Here is a 17,259-nt window from a genome sequence, read left to right as displayed (position 1 = left end):
ACAAAATATCCAAAAAATCTCCAAGTTAAGCCTCGAAGTGACTATTGCATGAAATTCACTGTAAAAGAAAAATCAGCAATTCTTTTTCAAGCCTTACAACAAACAAATTCATTTTGCTAGCATTTTTATTAAGACCATGTGCACAGTGTTGGAAAGTGAATAAAATATGATGAGCAAATGATGAACTAGATTTTCATAAACAAAACCAATTTTCTATTCTATGCAAATCCCCTCCTACATAAAGCCATCCGATATCTTCATGTTGCACATATTGCAGAACTGGCTACCTATAAAGAACATTTGGCCAGACTTATTAAATAAAGACCAGATCCTCCATCCTCACATTAATAATTTCAGGACTAAGATGAAGACCAAAGGCACAAAACACCCAAAACCCAGAGTAAATTAAACAGTTTTATTAGCTTCTGACCTCCAGTTTAGAACTCTTTAAAAAAATCTCAGTGCTCGGCACTAGTTCATCTGAACAAAATGCTCTCACCATTTGTAAAAAAAAAAAAAAATACACCTGCATGAAAACCAGAAAGAAAAATGACCTAGAAACTCATGAGCCCTTTTTACAGTCCGTGGTGAGTTAAATGCAAACTATATAGAAATCAGAGTAAAGAGTAGAAAATAAAACTTATCATGTTATTTTTGACCAGATTTATTTTGCCCTTGTTAAGATCAGGAAAAAAGTCTGTCTATGTCATTACTATGCAGGCAGTTTAACAAATGTAATCTGGTGGTAATGTGATATAAGTATATAAACTAATGGCACTTTGTATCAATGAATCAAGTAAAATATTTCTTGTAATTCAGTGAGGTTATCTGGAGAAATTTGTTTGAAAGGTATTGGGATAAGGAGTAGAAGAGCATGGAGGGAGTTTCTTGCTCTTGTTTGAGATGGGTTTCCTATAACCCACTTCTGCAGTGATGTGAAGTTGCATCTGGATGGGAAAAATTATCTGGAAAAAGCAACCTGATTGCTTAAACTTTTAAAGTTACAGACCTTGAAAAGTTTTGTGGAATTTCTGAAAACTTTTCATCAGGTATAACTTTAATCCTGTGATGAATGTAGCAACTCTATATGCATGAGTAGTTCACTAGACTCTTCAGTCAAGTTCTTCATTCCAGCCAGTGAATTCAGTACCTGGTACTGTCTAACATTAACCAGTCTATACAGTCCAACCCTGTCAGGAAATTTCAGCTGTCTTTTTACACACAACAGTACCCTTAACAATAGCCTTTCCCTTCGACACAGTCTGCCTCTTAAAGTGCAAACATATTAATTAATATTCTCCTTAAAAAAAAGGGGACAAATTGATGTGGTTTCCTTTTATAATTTCGTGTTCAGTTCTTTATGACCCAATGATATGCATCTCTGGTCCAGTAGGATCAATAATTTTTTAAATTTTTTTTTTTTTTTTTTTTTCAATTAGATAATCTTTCCCATGAAAAAGTGCTTGTTTTGGGGATAAAGTCTTCATGGAATAATAACATACTCAAAATCAGAAAACCACTGAAGCATTGTACAACAGTGTTAGAGGCAAGCCAACTTACTCGCTTGTCTTTACTGCAATAAAGAAAAAATAAAACTCAGATTCTTAACCTTTGTTTTTGTATTTTTTGTTTTCCTCAGCAATAAATGGATGAAGATATAATTTTACTATAGTTCCTGTACAAATCTGGCAATGCTCAAAACAGGCAACCTTGCTTTTTAAATTGGCAAAAAAATTAATTTCCAATACTTTTCAGGTCTTCTTTAGATATACTGGCTGCAGTAATATATGTGCCTGTGTTACAAGAAACCTGTATTTTTTTCCAGATGTCAATTAGAAATCAGAATTCTGTAAAGTACCTGAAATGCAGATTTTTTTCGAGGCTCCTCCTCTTCTTTTTTCTCCTCTTCTTCTTCCTCTTCACTATCCGTCTCAAACAAATAATAATTTCCACTTCTGACCACTAAGTGAAACAAAATATTTTCTTATTTTTCTGAAAATTTCTAATTCTCAACTTCCCCAAGACCTATGAGCAGCCATCCAGTCATTTACAAATTCATAAAACCACAAGAAAGGTGAAAACAGAGAAGCAAGAGATTAAAAGGTCTCGGGGCATTTACTTGGTGTTAGTCTGTGATACTTTGGGCATGAATGAGAATTGCACAAGAACTAAGGAAAACATCACCATGAGAAGAAATGTAAAGGAAAACTTTTTACACACTTTTTAGAAAAAAATGGCAGTTAAGTTAAGCCTAAATTAATTTGGAACTGAGGATTAGTTGAAGGAGTAAAAAAGCCCAGCAGGTAAGAAAATGAATTTACATGAATAGCACCACTGGACAAAAAATAAAGAACTTTTCTTTAAAATGCTGAGGCATCCTTTAAGCTACAGAATGGGATGGTATTAGTTATTGCTTTCTTCAGACATTTAAATTTTGATGAGGTAATGGATAACCTTGGTTTGTTTAAAACAAATCACTTGGATTCTATTAACATGATTGCAAAAGAGTTTCAATTTTTTGCCCATGGATTCAGAAAGATTCTGAAACCTTGATACAGTAAAGATGTATAGTGAATAACCTAGGCCTTATATCCTTGAACAGAAGCAAAGTTTTATTTCTCAGATGGTAACAGGCCTTCATGAATGAACAAGGGAAACAAAAGAAATGAAAAATAAGGTAATGAGCAAGAGAAAAATCAAAGTCACAGCACTACATTCAGCAGTGAAAACTGGTAAATAATTTCACATTTAAGCTGAAATATTTAAAGGAACAATTACACAGACAAAATGTCACACAATCTGGATATAGGCAACAATACACATTTATATTGAAAATTATATTTTACCCTCATTATAGGTTTCTGGAAAAGTAACAATTGCTTTAATTCAATCATACCTTGAATTCTACACAGGTCCTCTGGGCACAGATGGCAACGCATAACTACTGTAGAAACTCCACAGTACGTTTGCTGTGGAATTTGCTTGAACTCTATTGGATCATAGCTTCAGCATCTGAGGCTCCCTCATAAAGGGAATTTTGTGCCTCATATGCCTAGTTATGACTTTTCACATTTAGGAAGACCCTGCAGAGGGAAAGAAATCCACTTCCCTAGTTCTAGTTGCTGAACTGAGGTGAAAAGAAAAAAAAAAGAATTTGGTATTTTCTTGGTTAAAGCAAATTAATTATTTGGCATAGGGCCTTTTAAAAGTACCCATTTAAAAAACATGAAAGAGAGGAATGCATTTTAAGAGCAAGTAGCCTCCAGAACTCTCATAAAAGAGTATCTTGTAGGTTGCAACAGAAATTGTCCATGCAGATCAGCAGAATAAGGTCTGACATTGAAGGGAAACGTATTGCGGTGCAGTTATATTAATGGCTCCGAGTAGCACCTGGTCAGACTTGGACACCTGACCTGGCAGAAAACAAATCTATAATGTTCTATCTCTAATATTTTTAGATTAAAATGTATCTGAGGGAGACACTATAGTGTAGTAATTACGTTTCTTTAACAACTAAAGAGGGAGGTATGATTGAATAGCAATAATGCACTCTTGCACACATCAAAATGGAATAAGAAGTGTGTTAGTCACCTAGAGGGTTACAAAATTTTACTAGTAACATAATTCATGGCCAGACTGGACTGGAGGGAACCCTCTCCTGTTGCAAAATGTGGCATTCTCCTCCTAAGGAAAGGGACTTGGTGGCTTTCCTTGTGGGATGAGGTAGAGGAGGCAGATGGCGAGCAACCAGCACAATCTCATCATCTGCTTGGGAAATGGCTCCTCTGGACAGCTACAGGCACCATCTTCTGTACTACATTAGACACAAGTCTGTGTCCCAGGAGAAGCTGAGGATCTCAAAGCATGTGGCCCTAGCTCCTGCTGATCTTTGTACAACTCAATGAGTAAACCACAAGCATGGGAGGAACCATACTTCCCCATGCAAGGGAGAGTGTGAGTGAGTATCCGTGAAGAAGCCTCACTGGTGTTTCCTATCTGTTCTACTCAGACTCAAATTTATGGCTTTTTAAAATTCCTATGATATTAAAAATAAGGTATCTTTTATATAATGCAATTATAACAAGTACTATAAAGGAAACAATAAAAATCTACATTAACCATCAGAATTGGCATAAAACTTCAAGTTTCGCTCACTTGAATATACACATACATATAGCCACAAACCCATTTACTGAGATGGACAGCCAGGAGCAGCAAAATGCTGCAGAGTTATAACACAATCTTCCAAAAAGGATAGTTGGGCAAAATCTCTCTATTTCTATCTATTGTATGCTTGTGAACACCTACTGTCAGTGTGATGTTTTGTGATGTTTCAGTGAGTGTGGATGTAAGCCATGTGGCAAGCAACCACTGACTGCAGGATCAGGGTCTGTGATGTTTCCCACAAGGTTTTGCATTATTGCAGTAAATAATTTCAAGAATATTCAGTATTAAAAACAAAAAAAAAAGGTTGCCACCTAGGGATAATAAATAATGAGGGTGAAATAAGTAAAAGCCAAAGTCAACATCTCTCTTTGAGCAGTTCTTCTTAGTACAAAAAAAGAGACCATATCCCATTCCTTCAATATTACCATGGCCAGAAATTCTATAGTAAAAAAGTAAACATTAGTGTTTATCTGTTTTCTCACTGTTGCACTTACTGAAACTACAGGGCAAGAATTTAATTTTCATAAGACTTTTGAAAAGGGACAGGTCTCTCTAAAGTGGCTGTGTGCCCTTTAGAAAAAATAAAAATAGAGGCACAGTTTACTTGTGACTTGATAGAAATAAGCACATGACATTCTATTAAACACTGTTGGTAGACATACATGTTTGATTTATAAATAAATAAGCATAGGTAAATGAAGCAGCATGTAGATGAGTGAAAGTATGACTTGGAGTAACTCTTAAACTAAATAATCAGAAAAAATATAGACATTCACAGTGCCATAAATCTGAACCAGCTCCAGAGGTTAATAAATAGTTCATATCTGATTTCCTTCAAAAAAGATCCAGTAGAGGATATTCAGTTTTCTTGTTTTTACCCAATCTGTAAAGTAGAGAAGAACTCTATCATATGCCCAGACTGGGCTACAAACAAATTAAAATACCATAATGCAACAATTATATGAGTGATACAGGCTACTAATTTCTTGTGCACAAGCTGAATAGATTTTGCTGTCACATAAACACACAAAAATGGAAACACACAAAGCAACTGGCATCAACCTTACATTTAAGTGTGATCAGAGTTATTCAGCTGAGCTCTGCACAGCCTAGTCCTGAGAATAGTCTTGCTGTCTTACTGTAGTACTCGGATTTCCAGAGCTGACAGTGGAATGACTGATGAACCATAAAAAAAAGGTGGATGATGTCTGTATATGAAAAATAAATTATGACTAATCTTATAATACATTGGCAAATTTTCGCCTTCACATTTTTAAAGATATTGTACTTCACAGAAGTGGGGAGTTGAAACTTCTGAGGCCAAAATAGATTCTTTCTGGCATGTATTTATCTGCTTTGATATTCTCTAGGAATGCCCAAAGCATCATTAGCTAGCTATGCTTCCAATACAGAGAAGTTCAAACTATGGTTGAACTCACTCCTTGATGAATTGGAAGTAGAAAACATTTGTTGAAAAAAGCAAGCATTCTATCAAGTCACAATCTGAAAATCAGGCATAAAACAAACAGGTCATGAGAATGCCTTCATTCTGGTCAAGGATATAAGGGTTAAATCCACATATTTGTAAGATGATTGAGAAAACCTACTGGAAGCATGATCAACCCAAGGCCGCCACCACAGCTTTTTTTTGCCCTTGGCTTTCTCTTTGTCTGCTTCTCCTAAAATAAAATATGTCCAAATATTAATTTTACAAAATGAGAAACATGTTTCTTACAGTGATTAATCATTTTAAATTTCTCTCATAAGAGCTAAAATGTCATGAGTACATCAGATCCTAAGTCTACTGAATACATTCAACGTTAAATCATTCAGAAACATGATCATTACTCAGAAATACTCTGGTTTATGCATCAGTTAAAATAGCATTCTACTCTAAAGCAGATTAAAAGTTCAGTTTTGTGTTTTAAAACATACAGTCACATTTGAGTGTAATTTCAAGAAATAAATAATTTCCCTTCTGTCAAATCCCCTTATATTTCCACCTTCAAAAAGTCTAAATCCAGTCAGTGCTGATCCCAAGTCAGTGCTAGAAATGCAGCACTAGATAGGTTTAATCTTATCTGTTCTCATGTTTTAAACAATATTTTAAAATACACAAGCACTTCAGTGACTGAAAAAAACCCCACAGCATGCAGAAAATGTTTCTGGGAAAATGTGGATGCCACCTATTTGTAACACTGAGTTTTATAGATAATGACTTTGTTCAAAACAAATCTCTGATGCTACTCAGCTCTTTACCAACAACCTGAAATTAACAAGAAGTAACCATAAGAAAAGAATTTTCTCTAAATCTTCTTGCAGTACACAATCCCACGCTTGTTTGCTGAATCAAGCTCCAAAATGATACTCAGCTAACAACCTTTTGACCATGATGACAGTTTTGAAGAACAATTCATCACTTGTCCAGCTATTAAATCTCTTAGGTCCTTAGTGCTCAATTGCAATTAGGATACAACAATATCTAGTGGTACCTTCATCATCTTCTTCAGAAACCTTCCGAATCTCCATCCCCTCTGTAGAGTCTTGGGTCATGCTGAGCATCCTCTCTTTACCCTTTTTATATTTTTGCTGCCTGGCTTTGATGCGATCCATTCTACCAAAAGGAAGAATCTTATTAGATTCACGTCTATACCCTTACAGACCCACCCTTAAGAACAAGTAAACACATATACAAACATTCCAACTTTTCTAAACAAAATACCCATCCCACATTGTGATTTATTCTGCCCTTAAACATAAGGAGTTAAATGACTATGAAGGGGCTGGTTGGAAGGGTCAAGTCTAGATATTTGTCCACTAGTCAGTGAGAGCAGTGTTATACCTACTTCCCCTCAACTATATTATCATTTAGAAACAAAAGAATAGCTGTCAGGAGCAACAACACAGCAAAGGAAGCTCTAAGAAAAAAAGGACTCCTGCCTAAGGCAGTGGTTTTCCTGAAACTTGCCACTCAGAACCAGGGATGTAGCTGTTGCTGCACTATTTGTGCTATATCTTCACCACTTAAGCTCTCATTCGTCCCATATATCTGGAAATATAGAAGAGTTCAACTGCCCCATTTTTTTCAGATGTATGCAAGCCTTCAGTTCTCCTTCTTGCAATCCTCTAAAGTTATCACAATCTGGTCTTCTAAGACTTGTATGTTTTCAGTTTGGAAAACAGTAGTTAAAAAAAAGTAACAGGAATAAATTCTTTAATAACAACTGGATTAGAAGCAAATAATTAACTGACCAATAATGTGACCAAAATACACTTAAACACACTCCTTAATTTGTCCATTTCTTAGTGGATAACCACCCACTAGAGAAGGAAAAATTCTTTCAGCTCAGCTAGTTGCTATTATTTAGTAGATTGTCACATTTCTTTCCCTATCATTCATTCTGCTGCTGAAGTCATGCAGTGTCAGGTAGGACAAACCTTCTGACTGTACTGACAGTTCTCTTCACCCTAACCAGCCTAAACTGCAGGAAGTACTGATTCACAGTATTGAATGAAATAAAGCAATTAAATCCTATTGCTGAAGTCAGAAATCCAGCAAATATAAGCTAGTGATTTTTAGGGAAACACAGAGTAATTGTCTTTATTGCTAGCGAATCTTCTTGATCTTAAACTCTGTAGAATTAACAGAAAAGAATGATTTCCTAGACAGACACATCCTGAAAATTGGGATGAGATTGATTCAAATGCAGAGCAGAGGCAGCACCATCCCATTTCATCATCTGGTGGGAAACCCCAGGCATGCAGGCAGGGAGCTTGGTCCCTGCAGCCTTCTGATGCTTCTTCAGTTGTGCAGGTGTGGAAGAAGCTCTTCAGCAGTGGGCTTTGACATCTGCTTAGGAAGCAGTTACTGCTTTTCATGCATGGTAATGGATGAGCTTTGAAAGCTTTTTTCAGTTATTAAAGAAGGTTTCATCCAATAGAATGAGGAGTTGCTTATTAGCTGTAAAAATAGAAAGGATCTCCACTCCAATTAAGCTAAATGCAAATATTTTCAGTGAAGATTAATATATTTTAATAAAAATAGTACAGAATTATTGAAAGTTGTAATAATTCATAATTATTATAATTACTACAATCCATAATTAATATTTTGCACTCAAACACTATAGGAGGAACCACAACTGAAACAGAAGCATCAGGCACCAAGCAAATTTTATCAGGAATTTTATCACAGAACAAAATCCTCATAATAGTGAAGTCAGTGAGAATATTGCCATCCATTGCAGCAGGACCAGAATGTTACTCAGCTTCCTTAGCCCATAGTGATTTCAGGCTACTTATGTGGTTCATAATTACAGTTTCCCTAGCTAGGCCCCTTGCTGTTTCTATTTCTGTATTTTTGGCTTTTTTTGTTTGTTTGTTCTGTATTGTTTTGTTTGGTTTTTTTAAAGAAAACTATTTCTGTGACTCAGTCTCCTATTTCCTAGCCATCTAGGTTTGCACCTTCAAACAAGACAGGGTTAATGTGGCACTTCTGATTAGTAATCTGCCTAACTACTACTACTAAGATGATTAAGGGAGTGGAACATCTCCCTTATGAGGAAAGGCTGAGGGAGCTGGGTCTCTTTAGTTTGGAGAAAAGGAGACTGAGAGGTGACCTCATCAATGTTTTCAAATATGTAAGGGGTGAGTGTCAGGGAGATGGAGTTAGGCTTTTCTCAGTGGTGACCAGTGATAGGACAAGGGGTAATGGGTGTAAATTGGAGCATAGGAGGTTCAAGTTGAATATCCGGAAAAATTTTTTTACTGTAAGGGTGACAGAGCCCTGGAACAGGCTGCCCAGGGGGGATTGTGGAGTCTCCTTCACTGGAGACATTCAAAACCCGCCTGGACACGTTCCTAGGCGATGTACTCTAGGGGGCCCTGCTCTGGCAGGGGGGGTTGGACTAGATGATCTTTCGAGGTCCCTGCCAACCCCTAGGATTCTATGATTCTAACCTTCTCATGGGCTTCATATGGCATTTGCAATTGACTGTCTTACTCTTCTGAGAGGCAGGGACAGACAAAATAAGAGAACAGCAGGATAACCAGTGGAAGGAAAGAAAAAATGAAAAAAGAGAGATTTTTTCCTTCCATGTTTAATCTGCATTGTATGCATTCATACTACACAAAATAGGATCACTCAAAACTGCAACTGAGTTAGACCTCTAACAGTGAAAAAAATAAAGCACAGATACAAATTATCTCATAAAGAGAAGACTATATGGTCATGTTGCTCTGATACATGGGTGTGGAAGAGTGAAAATCCGATATTCTTAACCTGTCACCACTGAATTCCTAAGGTTCAGAAGATGTTTTATAGCAAACATCTGTTTCCATTACAGTTTCAGGTTCACTGAGGAGCAGGTAACTCATTACATTCCCCTCTGACTCTTTATTTTAACCTCCTAAGCTTTGGTCCATAAAATTTAACTCTTTGTTTCATTGAAAGTTTAGATTCTGTAGTATGTTACCTTTTTGGAAAAGAGTAATCTAAAACTACACAATATTGGAATACCTAAGATCTCTGACTACCCAGGGAGTAGTTTTTGTAATTGAAAAATAATTCTTCAAAACCTAATCAGCATTTCTATAGAAGAAGGTGCTAGATAAATAGCAACAATCAGTGAAATATTTCAATGCATGAAATACAATACATATGTGTGTATACATATATAAATATATTTATATATATACACACAAATACATTAAATACATACTGTCTTTTCAGCTGATCCATTGATTTTTTTTCCTCTTCAATTCTTGCCTTTACAGCCTTGACAATTGTAGCCTGGAAAAGCTCAGCACCCCTACAGATGAAAGGAGGGGCAGAAGAAAGGAAAAAAAAAAAAAGGGGAGGAATATTAAATGGTTCTAAGTTTCCCTTATGCCAACTCTGGGTTGCTTCTGTACATGTCTCACTTGCATAAACCAAAATGAATCCAAGACCTGAAAGAAATAACAAGTTACTCTAAAATACTAATCTGTTTACAGTTAATCTTTTCAAAATCTGGGGCTGTGATCCCTACTCAGTCCATAAATTCTGGTAGCAGCTGTTCTGGGAATTCAGTTTCCAGTCACTGAGAAGGCAGAACATGAGTGGCTTTGAGGCAAGTTAGAACTTCTTTCACACCTCCAGGTGTGAATTTCTGGTGTGAATTCACCAGAAATTCAATAAGAACAGCTATAGTTTCAGAAATCTACTTCTAACTAATTTTTCAACCATGTTTTCTGTGAGATTAATTATTCTGCCATGCCATATGCAGGATAGTGACAATTTTTAATTTTTTCAAAGAAATACAGTCAAGACTGGCCATCATTATTGTCCCAAAGTATGGTGAAGTACAACAAGGAAGGAAGTATTCTACCTAACAAATTCATCACTCCTAATTTCTTAGGGACTATGGAAAACCATTGTTGGATCCTCATCACTATTGTTTGAAACATAATTTAATTTTATTTAGATGAAGTATTTGTATTTCACAATATTATCTTGAACTAGAAAACAGGCTCAGGCTGTGCTGTATGAATCCACTCCACTGTCCATGTAAATTCTAACTTGGATTTTAGCAAGACAAGCAGCTAACTATAAAAAATTAATGATATTACTATATTTACATTACCCTCCTTCCTGTAATATCTCGGTGCTTCCTGGTCATTAATACATTTATTTTTACAAAGCTGCTGACATAGGCCAGTATGGCTCTACTTTTGCTGCTGGAGAACTGAAGCCTGGTTCAGAACCTTACCGAAAGACACAGAGCTGGAAGTAGGAACCAAATATATTTCTTTCAACCCAGCCCAGTGCCATTTACTTGAGTCTGCTCTTTTCCTCTGGAGTAAACTTGCCAACTGAGGAGGCATTTTGATTTTTTTTTGGGGGGGTGTGGGGGACGGAAGAATCTTTGGACGTGGCAATCCTAGAAGTCTTTTCCAGCTGTGACAATTTGGTGATTCTGTGATTAATTATTTTCTGTTCTTTTCACTGTGAACACAGTGTACAAGAAATCCACAAAAAGATGGTATCCATCAATCTTGGCCATGAGCAGTGAAATTCTCCCTAGAGCAAAAGTCTGAGAGAGGCAATTTGAGATTGAGGTGTAGACATTTTGGCAGCCCTGTTTACAGTAGTGAATTTTGTTCAGCATGGGCAGATAAACATGTCCCCTTTTTAAAGTAAACCCTGGAGGGGAAAAAGAGGAATATAATAATGCTTTCTTTCAAGATACGTGAGCCAAATTTTGTCCTCAAACACAGACAGAAGAGCAGAAGGTCCATATGTTTTCCAGAGGCAAAAAATTGCCAAAATAAATTGAATCCAATATTGACAAAAGTAATTCCTTAAAAATCTTACTGAAATTAAAACCAGAATTTCATTCCTGATCTGTCTTGTTACTAAACACCAGAAGAATGGTTGTGCTAGAGATAGCTATGAGTAGATGCTTGTGGGAAAGTATAAGTAACAGACTCAAAGGGGGTGATATTTCCTTGCCACACCCAATTAGTGTTCAGTGATATGGCACTTTCTGAAGGATTTCCTGATGGTCTTACCAAGCCAGATGTCATAACTTGCCTGTATTTTTACTTGTGTGACATTTTGGAGTCAAAATTTCCAAGTCATGTTATCTCAGACAGGCTCTGATAGCAGAATACTTTCCAAGCCTTAGAAATTCTGGAATTTGCTCTCACATGTATTGATGCTGAGAGAACACTGCAACACACACCAACTTTCACAGCTTTTAATAAGGTCTATGAGAGAAGCACATGCTGTTTGGTAGGAAAGATGGTTTAATTTCTGCCAGATTCTCCATTAATTTGTTTTCTCAGGTGTGTTTTCTTAGCATTGGGTTTGCAATTATGAGTTCAACACGGATTGTTTAAATCAAAGTTAAAGGATTCTTCCAGCACTACCTATTGTAAACAAATAAGTACCATTCCATGAGAGACTTGAGCTGTTTCATTTAGTTTTTTAAAACTTTATATTACCTTGATGCTAGGATCTGAGAAGCTTTTATGTCTGCAACCACATGCAGGAAGTAGTAACTCATGAAGACTCTTCTTTGCAGCAGCAAGAAAGCAAAACATATACTGTCCCAAATGATTCCTGCTTCTCCACTGGGAAGTTTACAATCCACATCATTGGTTGCTGGAAAAAGACATCAACATAAGGACCGTTGTATTAATTACTCTTTTTAAATGTTTAATCAATTAAGTAACCCTAGCTTTTAAAATTATGTGAATTAAAGTCAATTTAATTAGATTTTTCTTAGAAAAACTAATGTGCTTTTTCATTTGAAGTGTACCATATTTTTTTACTGTAAACTGAAAAGCTTCCAACAACATGATATCCCATGAAAACTGAGAATTCACCAGAAGTGAACCTTTTGCAAAAAAAAATCTCTTTATCTTAAGAAGTACTTCGAATCAGAGAAAGGGAAAAAATAATTTTTATTACTGAAATCTTTGATATCAATATTTTCTAAAATGGCATGTTTTAATTATTATTTTTTATTTCAAAGTCAGTTTTTGTCTCGTTTTTTTCCATTAAGAACACTATGAACATGAGAAAGAAGCGTTCTACTTTTGTTAAAATAATTTTTTGACTGCCACCACCTAACGTTTTTATTTTTCCTCTCCACAGCTCAGTTCAATGTTTCTTTCCATTGCATAAGAAAAAAAATATTTGAAACCACAAGAATGCTTCCTTTGGGGTAGGAGGAGACAGGCAGAGAGGAAATCCCATTTCTCCTACATCTAGATTTTGGCTTGGGCTATGTCTTTCTTTCTTTCTTTCTTCCTTTCTTTCTTTCTTGTCTAAGAAACAGTTCTCTTGGGGATATTAAAAATGGAAACTGGGTTTTGTGGAGCTAAATTATAAACTAAATGGCCTATGCTGCCCTATAGAAGGGACTTGAAGGACTCCAGGGACAGACTCTGGCTTGAAGCTGGCTTTACAATCAAGCAGACCAGTGTAATGAAGGCAAGCTCCAAGAGATTGAAAGACTGCTGTGCCCATTCCCTCAGGAGTCAGAAACCCATGTCTGACTTTCTGTTGTTGTTCAAAAAGTCTTTCATAACACAAGAACTACTGGGCACCTCTGAATTTGAATCTTCGTATTTCTCTTTTTTTCTCCTACTCCTCACTTCTCTATTAGAATCAGACATAATGACAGAAACTCAGAACTTTGCTGCAGACTCACTAGGGAAAACCTTGTCCATTAAATTCAGGTAAAAAACCACCGAAATAAAAATCAGGTGTTTCCAAACCATGGGTCCAGGGTGGCAGGACAGAGGATAAAAAATAGCAGCTGACTGATAGATGAAGTGTCTTGCTCTCCATACATCATTCCTCTTTTCTCTCACCTCCATTGACTCACACTATCCACTCCCTACCTGTTATTGCCACAAATATGAGAATATTAGAAAAAAAAGTCTAAACTCACTATCCTTGCAAACAGTGGTCTATGCTGGCTGAGCCCCTTGCCATTTCAGAGCGTGGAACTGGTTTGCCCTTTGAGAAATGGGAAGTGAGACACAGCACATAGGGAAGGGTGGGAGTCTGCAGCTAGGAAAAGGTGCCCTCTCCTTGCAGTGCTGGTCAGGTAATATGTCAGGAGAGAGAACAACTTAAATATGGCAGAAGATTTTGAAGGTGATTCTTTATTTATAGAAAATGATGAAAAAAAATGAGCTCTACTTACGTATCCGGTAACCTTTAACTGTACAAGCCAGGCTAAATGCTTGAATCAACCAGCAGCTATTCTGAATCAATGATTCAATGTAGCCACATGCTCCTATCTGGAAAATAAAAGAACAATTTCCTATAACAAGACACAGCAGAAGCAAAGATAAGGAAAGTGGCATCTATTTACCTTACATGAGAATATTGTGATTGCCCTTGGCTGTATTATATCTTATTACTAAACCAGAGAGTGTCTTTACCTGTGACATATATCAACTTTAGATAGCAAGTATTTGTTCTTTTGATTATCAGGGGTGGTATGTGGGTCTTGATTGGTTTTTTTTTTGTTTTTTTTTTTTTTTGCAGATGAGACATCTGGCACACTAAGCAACTTTTATAGATCACTGACTTAATCTTGCAACCATACAAGGACAAGCTTAACACATGCATGGCTCCCCTGAATTCCCAAGCATAAAATGAAGCACATGTAAGCATTTAGAACATATGCAAATTCAAACCACCCATAAATTAATTTTAGTTCAGTAAAGTGACTTATAGAAAAGTAAAAAGAAAAGTGTCTACTCTTTTCAAGCCAGCACTAAAAATGTTCAAAGCTAAAACAGCAATTGCCAGGAATAAATCTAAAATTATATTTTTAAAAGATTTAAAGTACCAGCTTGTCTCAATCACCTATCAGCGTCAGTGCAAGAATCCACTCTAAAGAGCTAATTAGTGTAAGAAAGCTGTTCGTATTTTGCAGAAGTATTTGGCATTTAATTATCAAATATATCTGTTTTCACCTGAATCTCACACTAGTTCTAAAGGAAGCAGGAATGTAATTTTTTAACTTGTAGTCTGCTTCATTAATTACATTACATCACACCACACGACAACTGCATCTAGCACTAGGTTTGAAAATTCTAGTTTTAAATAAAAGTTTTCATTAAATGTGCCCTATTTTCTGACATTATGACTACTCTTGCACTTCTTACTCATTTCTGACTCCACTGAGATTTTCACAAGACTTCTAAGGGGAGACCTTCCTAGACAAAGAAACTAGAATTTGAAAACAGCTTTGAAAACAGCTTGTGAGCTTGCAAAGAGCCCAGCTCAATACAAGGGTGCGTATTTCCCCATAATGTATATTCATTACCATTCCCTGGATATGCACTTGCAGTTTCTCTATTAAAATGGAGACTGCTCTGCACTTGCAGGAGTCTGTGGTCCTGGAAAAGGGTTTTTAATGACCACTCAATGCACTGTGCACACTTCCACTGAAACCCCAGTGCTGAGGGCAGAGGAAAAGCAGCAGCTTCTTACCGAGAGGATGTTTTTCATGGTGATCACAAAGACATTGTAAGCAATCAGCCAGTCCCAGTAACGCAGGATGCTCCTGATGGGCTTCAGCAACAGATCCCCACCAAAAAGAAGGAAATAAAAGCAGGCTACCAAGTAGCCCATGCAGAATATGCTGATCCTTGTGGTCCCCGTTATGAAGATTATAGTGAGCACAAACCAGAAGAGGTAACTAAATATTATCACCTTATACATGTCTAAATAGGACCTGGAAGTAAAAGATGGAGAATAGGTTACTATTTTTCTGAGGGCAATAATACAAATTTTACTCTAGTTGTGCTGCTGGCTGACACTTTTGCCTAATGTCTGCTGAGTGCTCTTGTCCTGCTTCAGCATTGGGAACCTGCTTGGCTAACACCAAGGTCACTAGCCCATTCATCTGCCTGGCTTATAGGCTTACTTGGAGCTTGTTCAGGTGCACAAGCCCCTTGCTACACTCAGTCAGGGTGCTTTGCATCACACAGGATCAAGCCTTGTACCTTGTAAAGGGGGAAAACATGTCCTCACCAAACCTCATGATAGAGTGAAATTATCTGGCAATGCTGCACAAGCAATCTAAAAGCTATCTGAGATGTTCTTGTAAGAAGTCAGAGCAAAACTACAACAAATTTATCTTCAAAAGACAGCAATAGTACTCCATTGTAAATAATTGTGTGCTTATTCATGAAATAATTGAGTATTTATTCATGACTACTAGGGAATTCAGGCTAGCTGAAAGCTTGGTTTTCAAAGATAGCTCCTAAAGATATCTTTCTCCAATGGAGATAAACTGTTAAAAGTTTTGAAGGGTAAAAGGCTTCTACAGAACATAAATGTGAGAGAATTTACTGAAACATTTGCCAGGAAGCTATGAGACAGAATGATCTGAAATCAGCCTGCCCCACAGGGGGAAAGAGTGAGAAACATTTTGGTATTTTCAGATTCCTTAAAATCTTGACTTAATATTGACTCACTGAGCTTTCATCTAAGAGTATCTGCCAAAGGCAATACCTTGTACTACATATAGCTAAACACTGTGAAACCAACTAATTTTTAGCTTCCCCCATTTAGTGTTTTGGTTCCAGCTGTAACTGTGTTTTCAGGGTCTGTTCACCCAGGCTGAGAAACTGGATTTGTCAGGAAACCAGGCAGGGACACAGCACCATAGGAGTACACTCCTAAGCCAAACTGTGTAAGAAGTAAATGAACTAAGTGCACTGCATGAAGCCATGTAAAAAGGCCCCTGCTGCTTGATGTTCTCAGGCTTAGAACCTTCTAGGAGTATGTATTTATAGTCCTACATTTATAGGCCTGTATTATACATTTCACTTGCCAGAGCCAAACAGAGAGGCACTTCACAAAACGTAATGAGAAAAGCCCCTTTATGTTTATTTCCTTCAACATTTGAGAAATTTATGGACTACTGCCTGCAGAATCTAAAAATGTCATGACTGCAGAGATGCTGCCAGGTTTTGGGGGATACTATATTAACAAAGAGCCTATATACACTGGGAAAATAAAGAAGTGGAAGACGTGAGTTGAAAAGGTCTTCATTAACTTACTATGCACTGGAAATGGTGTTCTGACTGTTTCTCCAGCGAAAAAAAAACCAAAGCCAACCATAGTATTTGGTGTTCCTGCAAAAATAACTATTGATGTGTGGGATAGCTGGGAAGAGATCACCTTCCTGATACCACTCTAACAATTGCAGTATTTCAAAAATCTGGTCCTCTGCTACCAACAAAATGCATCAGCATCTTTTGAGAAAACCCTAAAACAGAACTGAATTGATCAAACTAACGAGAACATCTTCATACTCTTCAATAAAAAAGGACTGTGACTTTTAAAGACAACTGGAGCTGGCTTGATCCAAACCTTCATATGCAGTGACATTTGCTTGAGTCACCCTCAGGTTAAAAATTCTAGAATTAAATAGAATTTGAAGACAAGAATTTAGCTATTTTTTTTGCTACAATGTAAACAACTTGCTACATTTTAACAGTCACCTAAAATACTAAATACATCTGTTCTTCTCATTTTCAAAAAAATATATTAAATATAAAAGCATCAGACAT

The 17,259-nt window shown here is 36.6% G+C and overlaps 1 protein-coding gene across 1 annotated transcript in view; it reads right to left on the bottom strand.

Annotated features, from left to right (window-relative positions):
- PIEZO2 (piezo type mechanosensitive ion channel component 2) overlaps positions 1 to 17,259 on the bottom strand; it is a 309,019-nt gene that overhangs the window by 43,689 nt on the left and 248,071 nt on the right. Inside the window, exons 27-33 of the mRNA XM_071737144.1 lie at positions 15,170 to 15,413; positions 13,869 to 13,965; positions 12,154 to 12,313; positions 9,888 to 9,977; positions 6,660 to 6,781; positions 5,775 to 5,846; positions 1,859 to 1,962 (exon numbers count right to left, since the gene is read on the bottom strand). Coding sequence (XP_071593245.1) covers positions 1,859 to 1,962; positions 5,775 to 5,846; positions 6,660 to 6,781; positions 9,888 to 9,977; positions 12,154 to 12,313; positions 13,869 to 13,965; positions 15,170 to 15,413 — 889 coding nt within the window. The remainder of the gene's footprint in view (positions 1 to 1,858; positions 1,963 to 5,774; positions 5,847 to 6,659; positions 6,782 to 9,887; positions 9,978 to 12,153; positions 12,314 to 13,868; positions 13,966 to 15,169; positions 15,414 to 17,259) is intronic.

This window comes from Heliangelus exortis, chromosome 2 (genome assembly GCF_036169615.1).
Source record: "Heliangelus exortis chromosome 2, bHelExo1.hap1, whole genome shotgun sequence".
Classification (NCBI taxonomy): Eukaryota; Metazoa; Chordata; class Aves; order Apodiformes; family Trochilidae; genus Heliangelus; species Heliangelus exortis.
The sequence above is the reverse complement of the archived record's forward strand: the minus strand, read 5'-3'. Positions and strand labels throughout refer to the sequence as shown.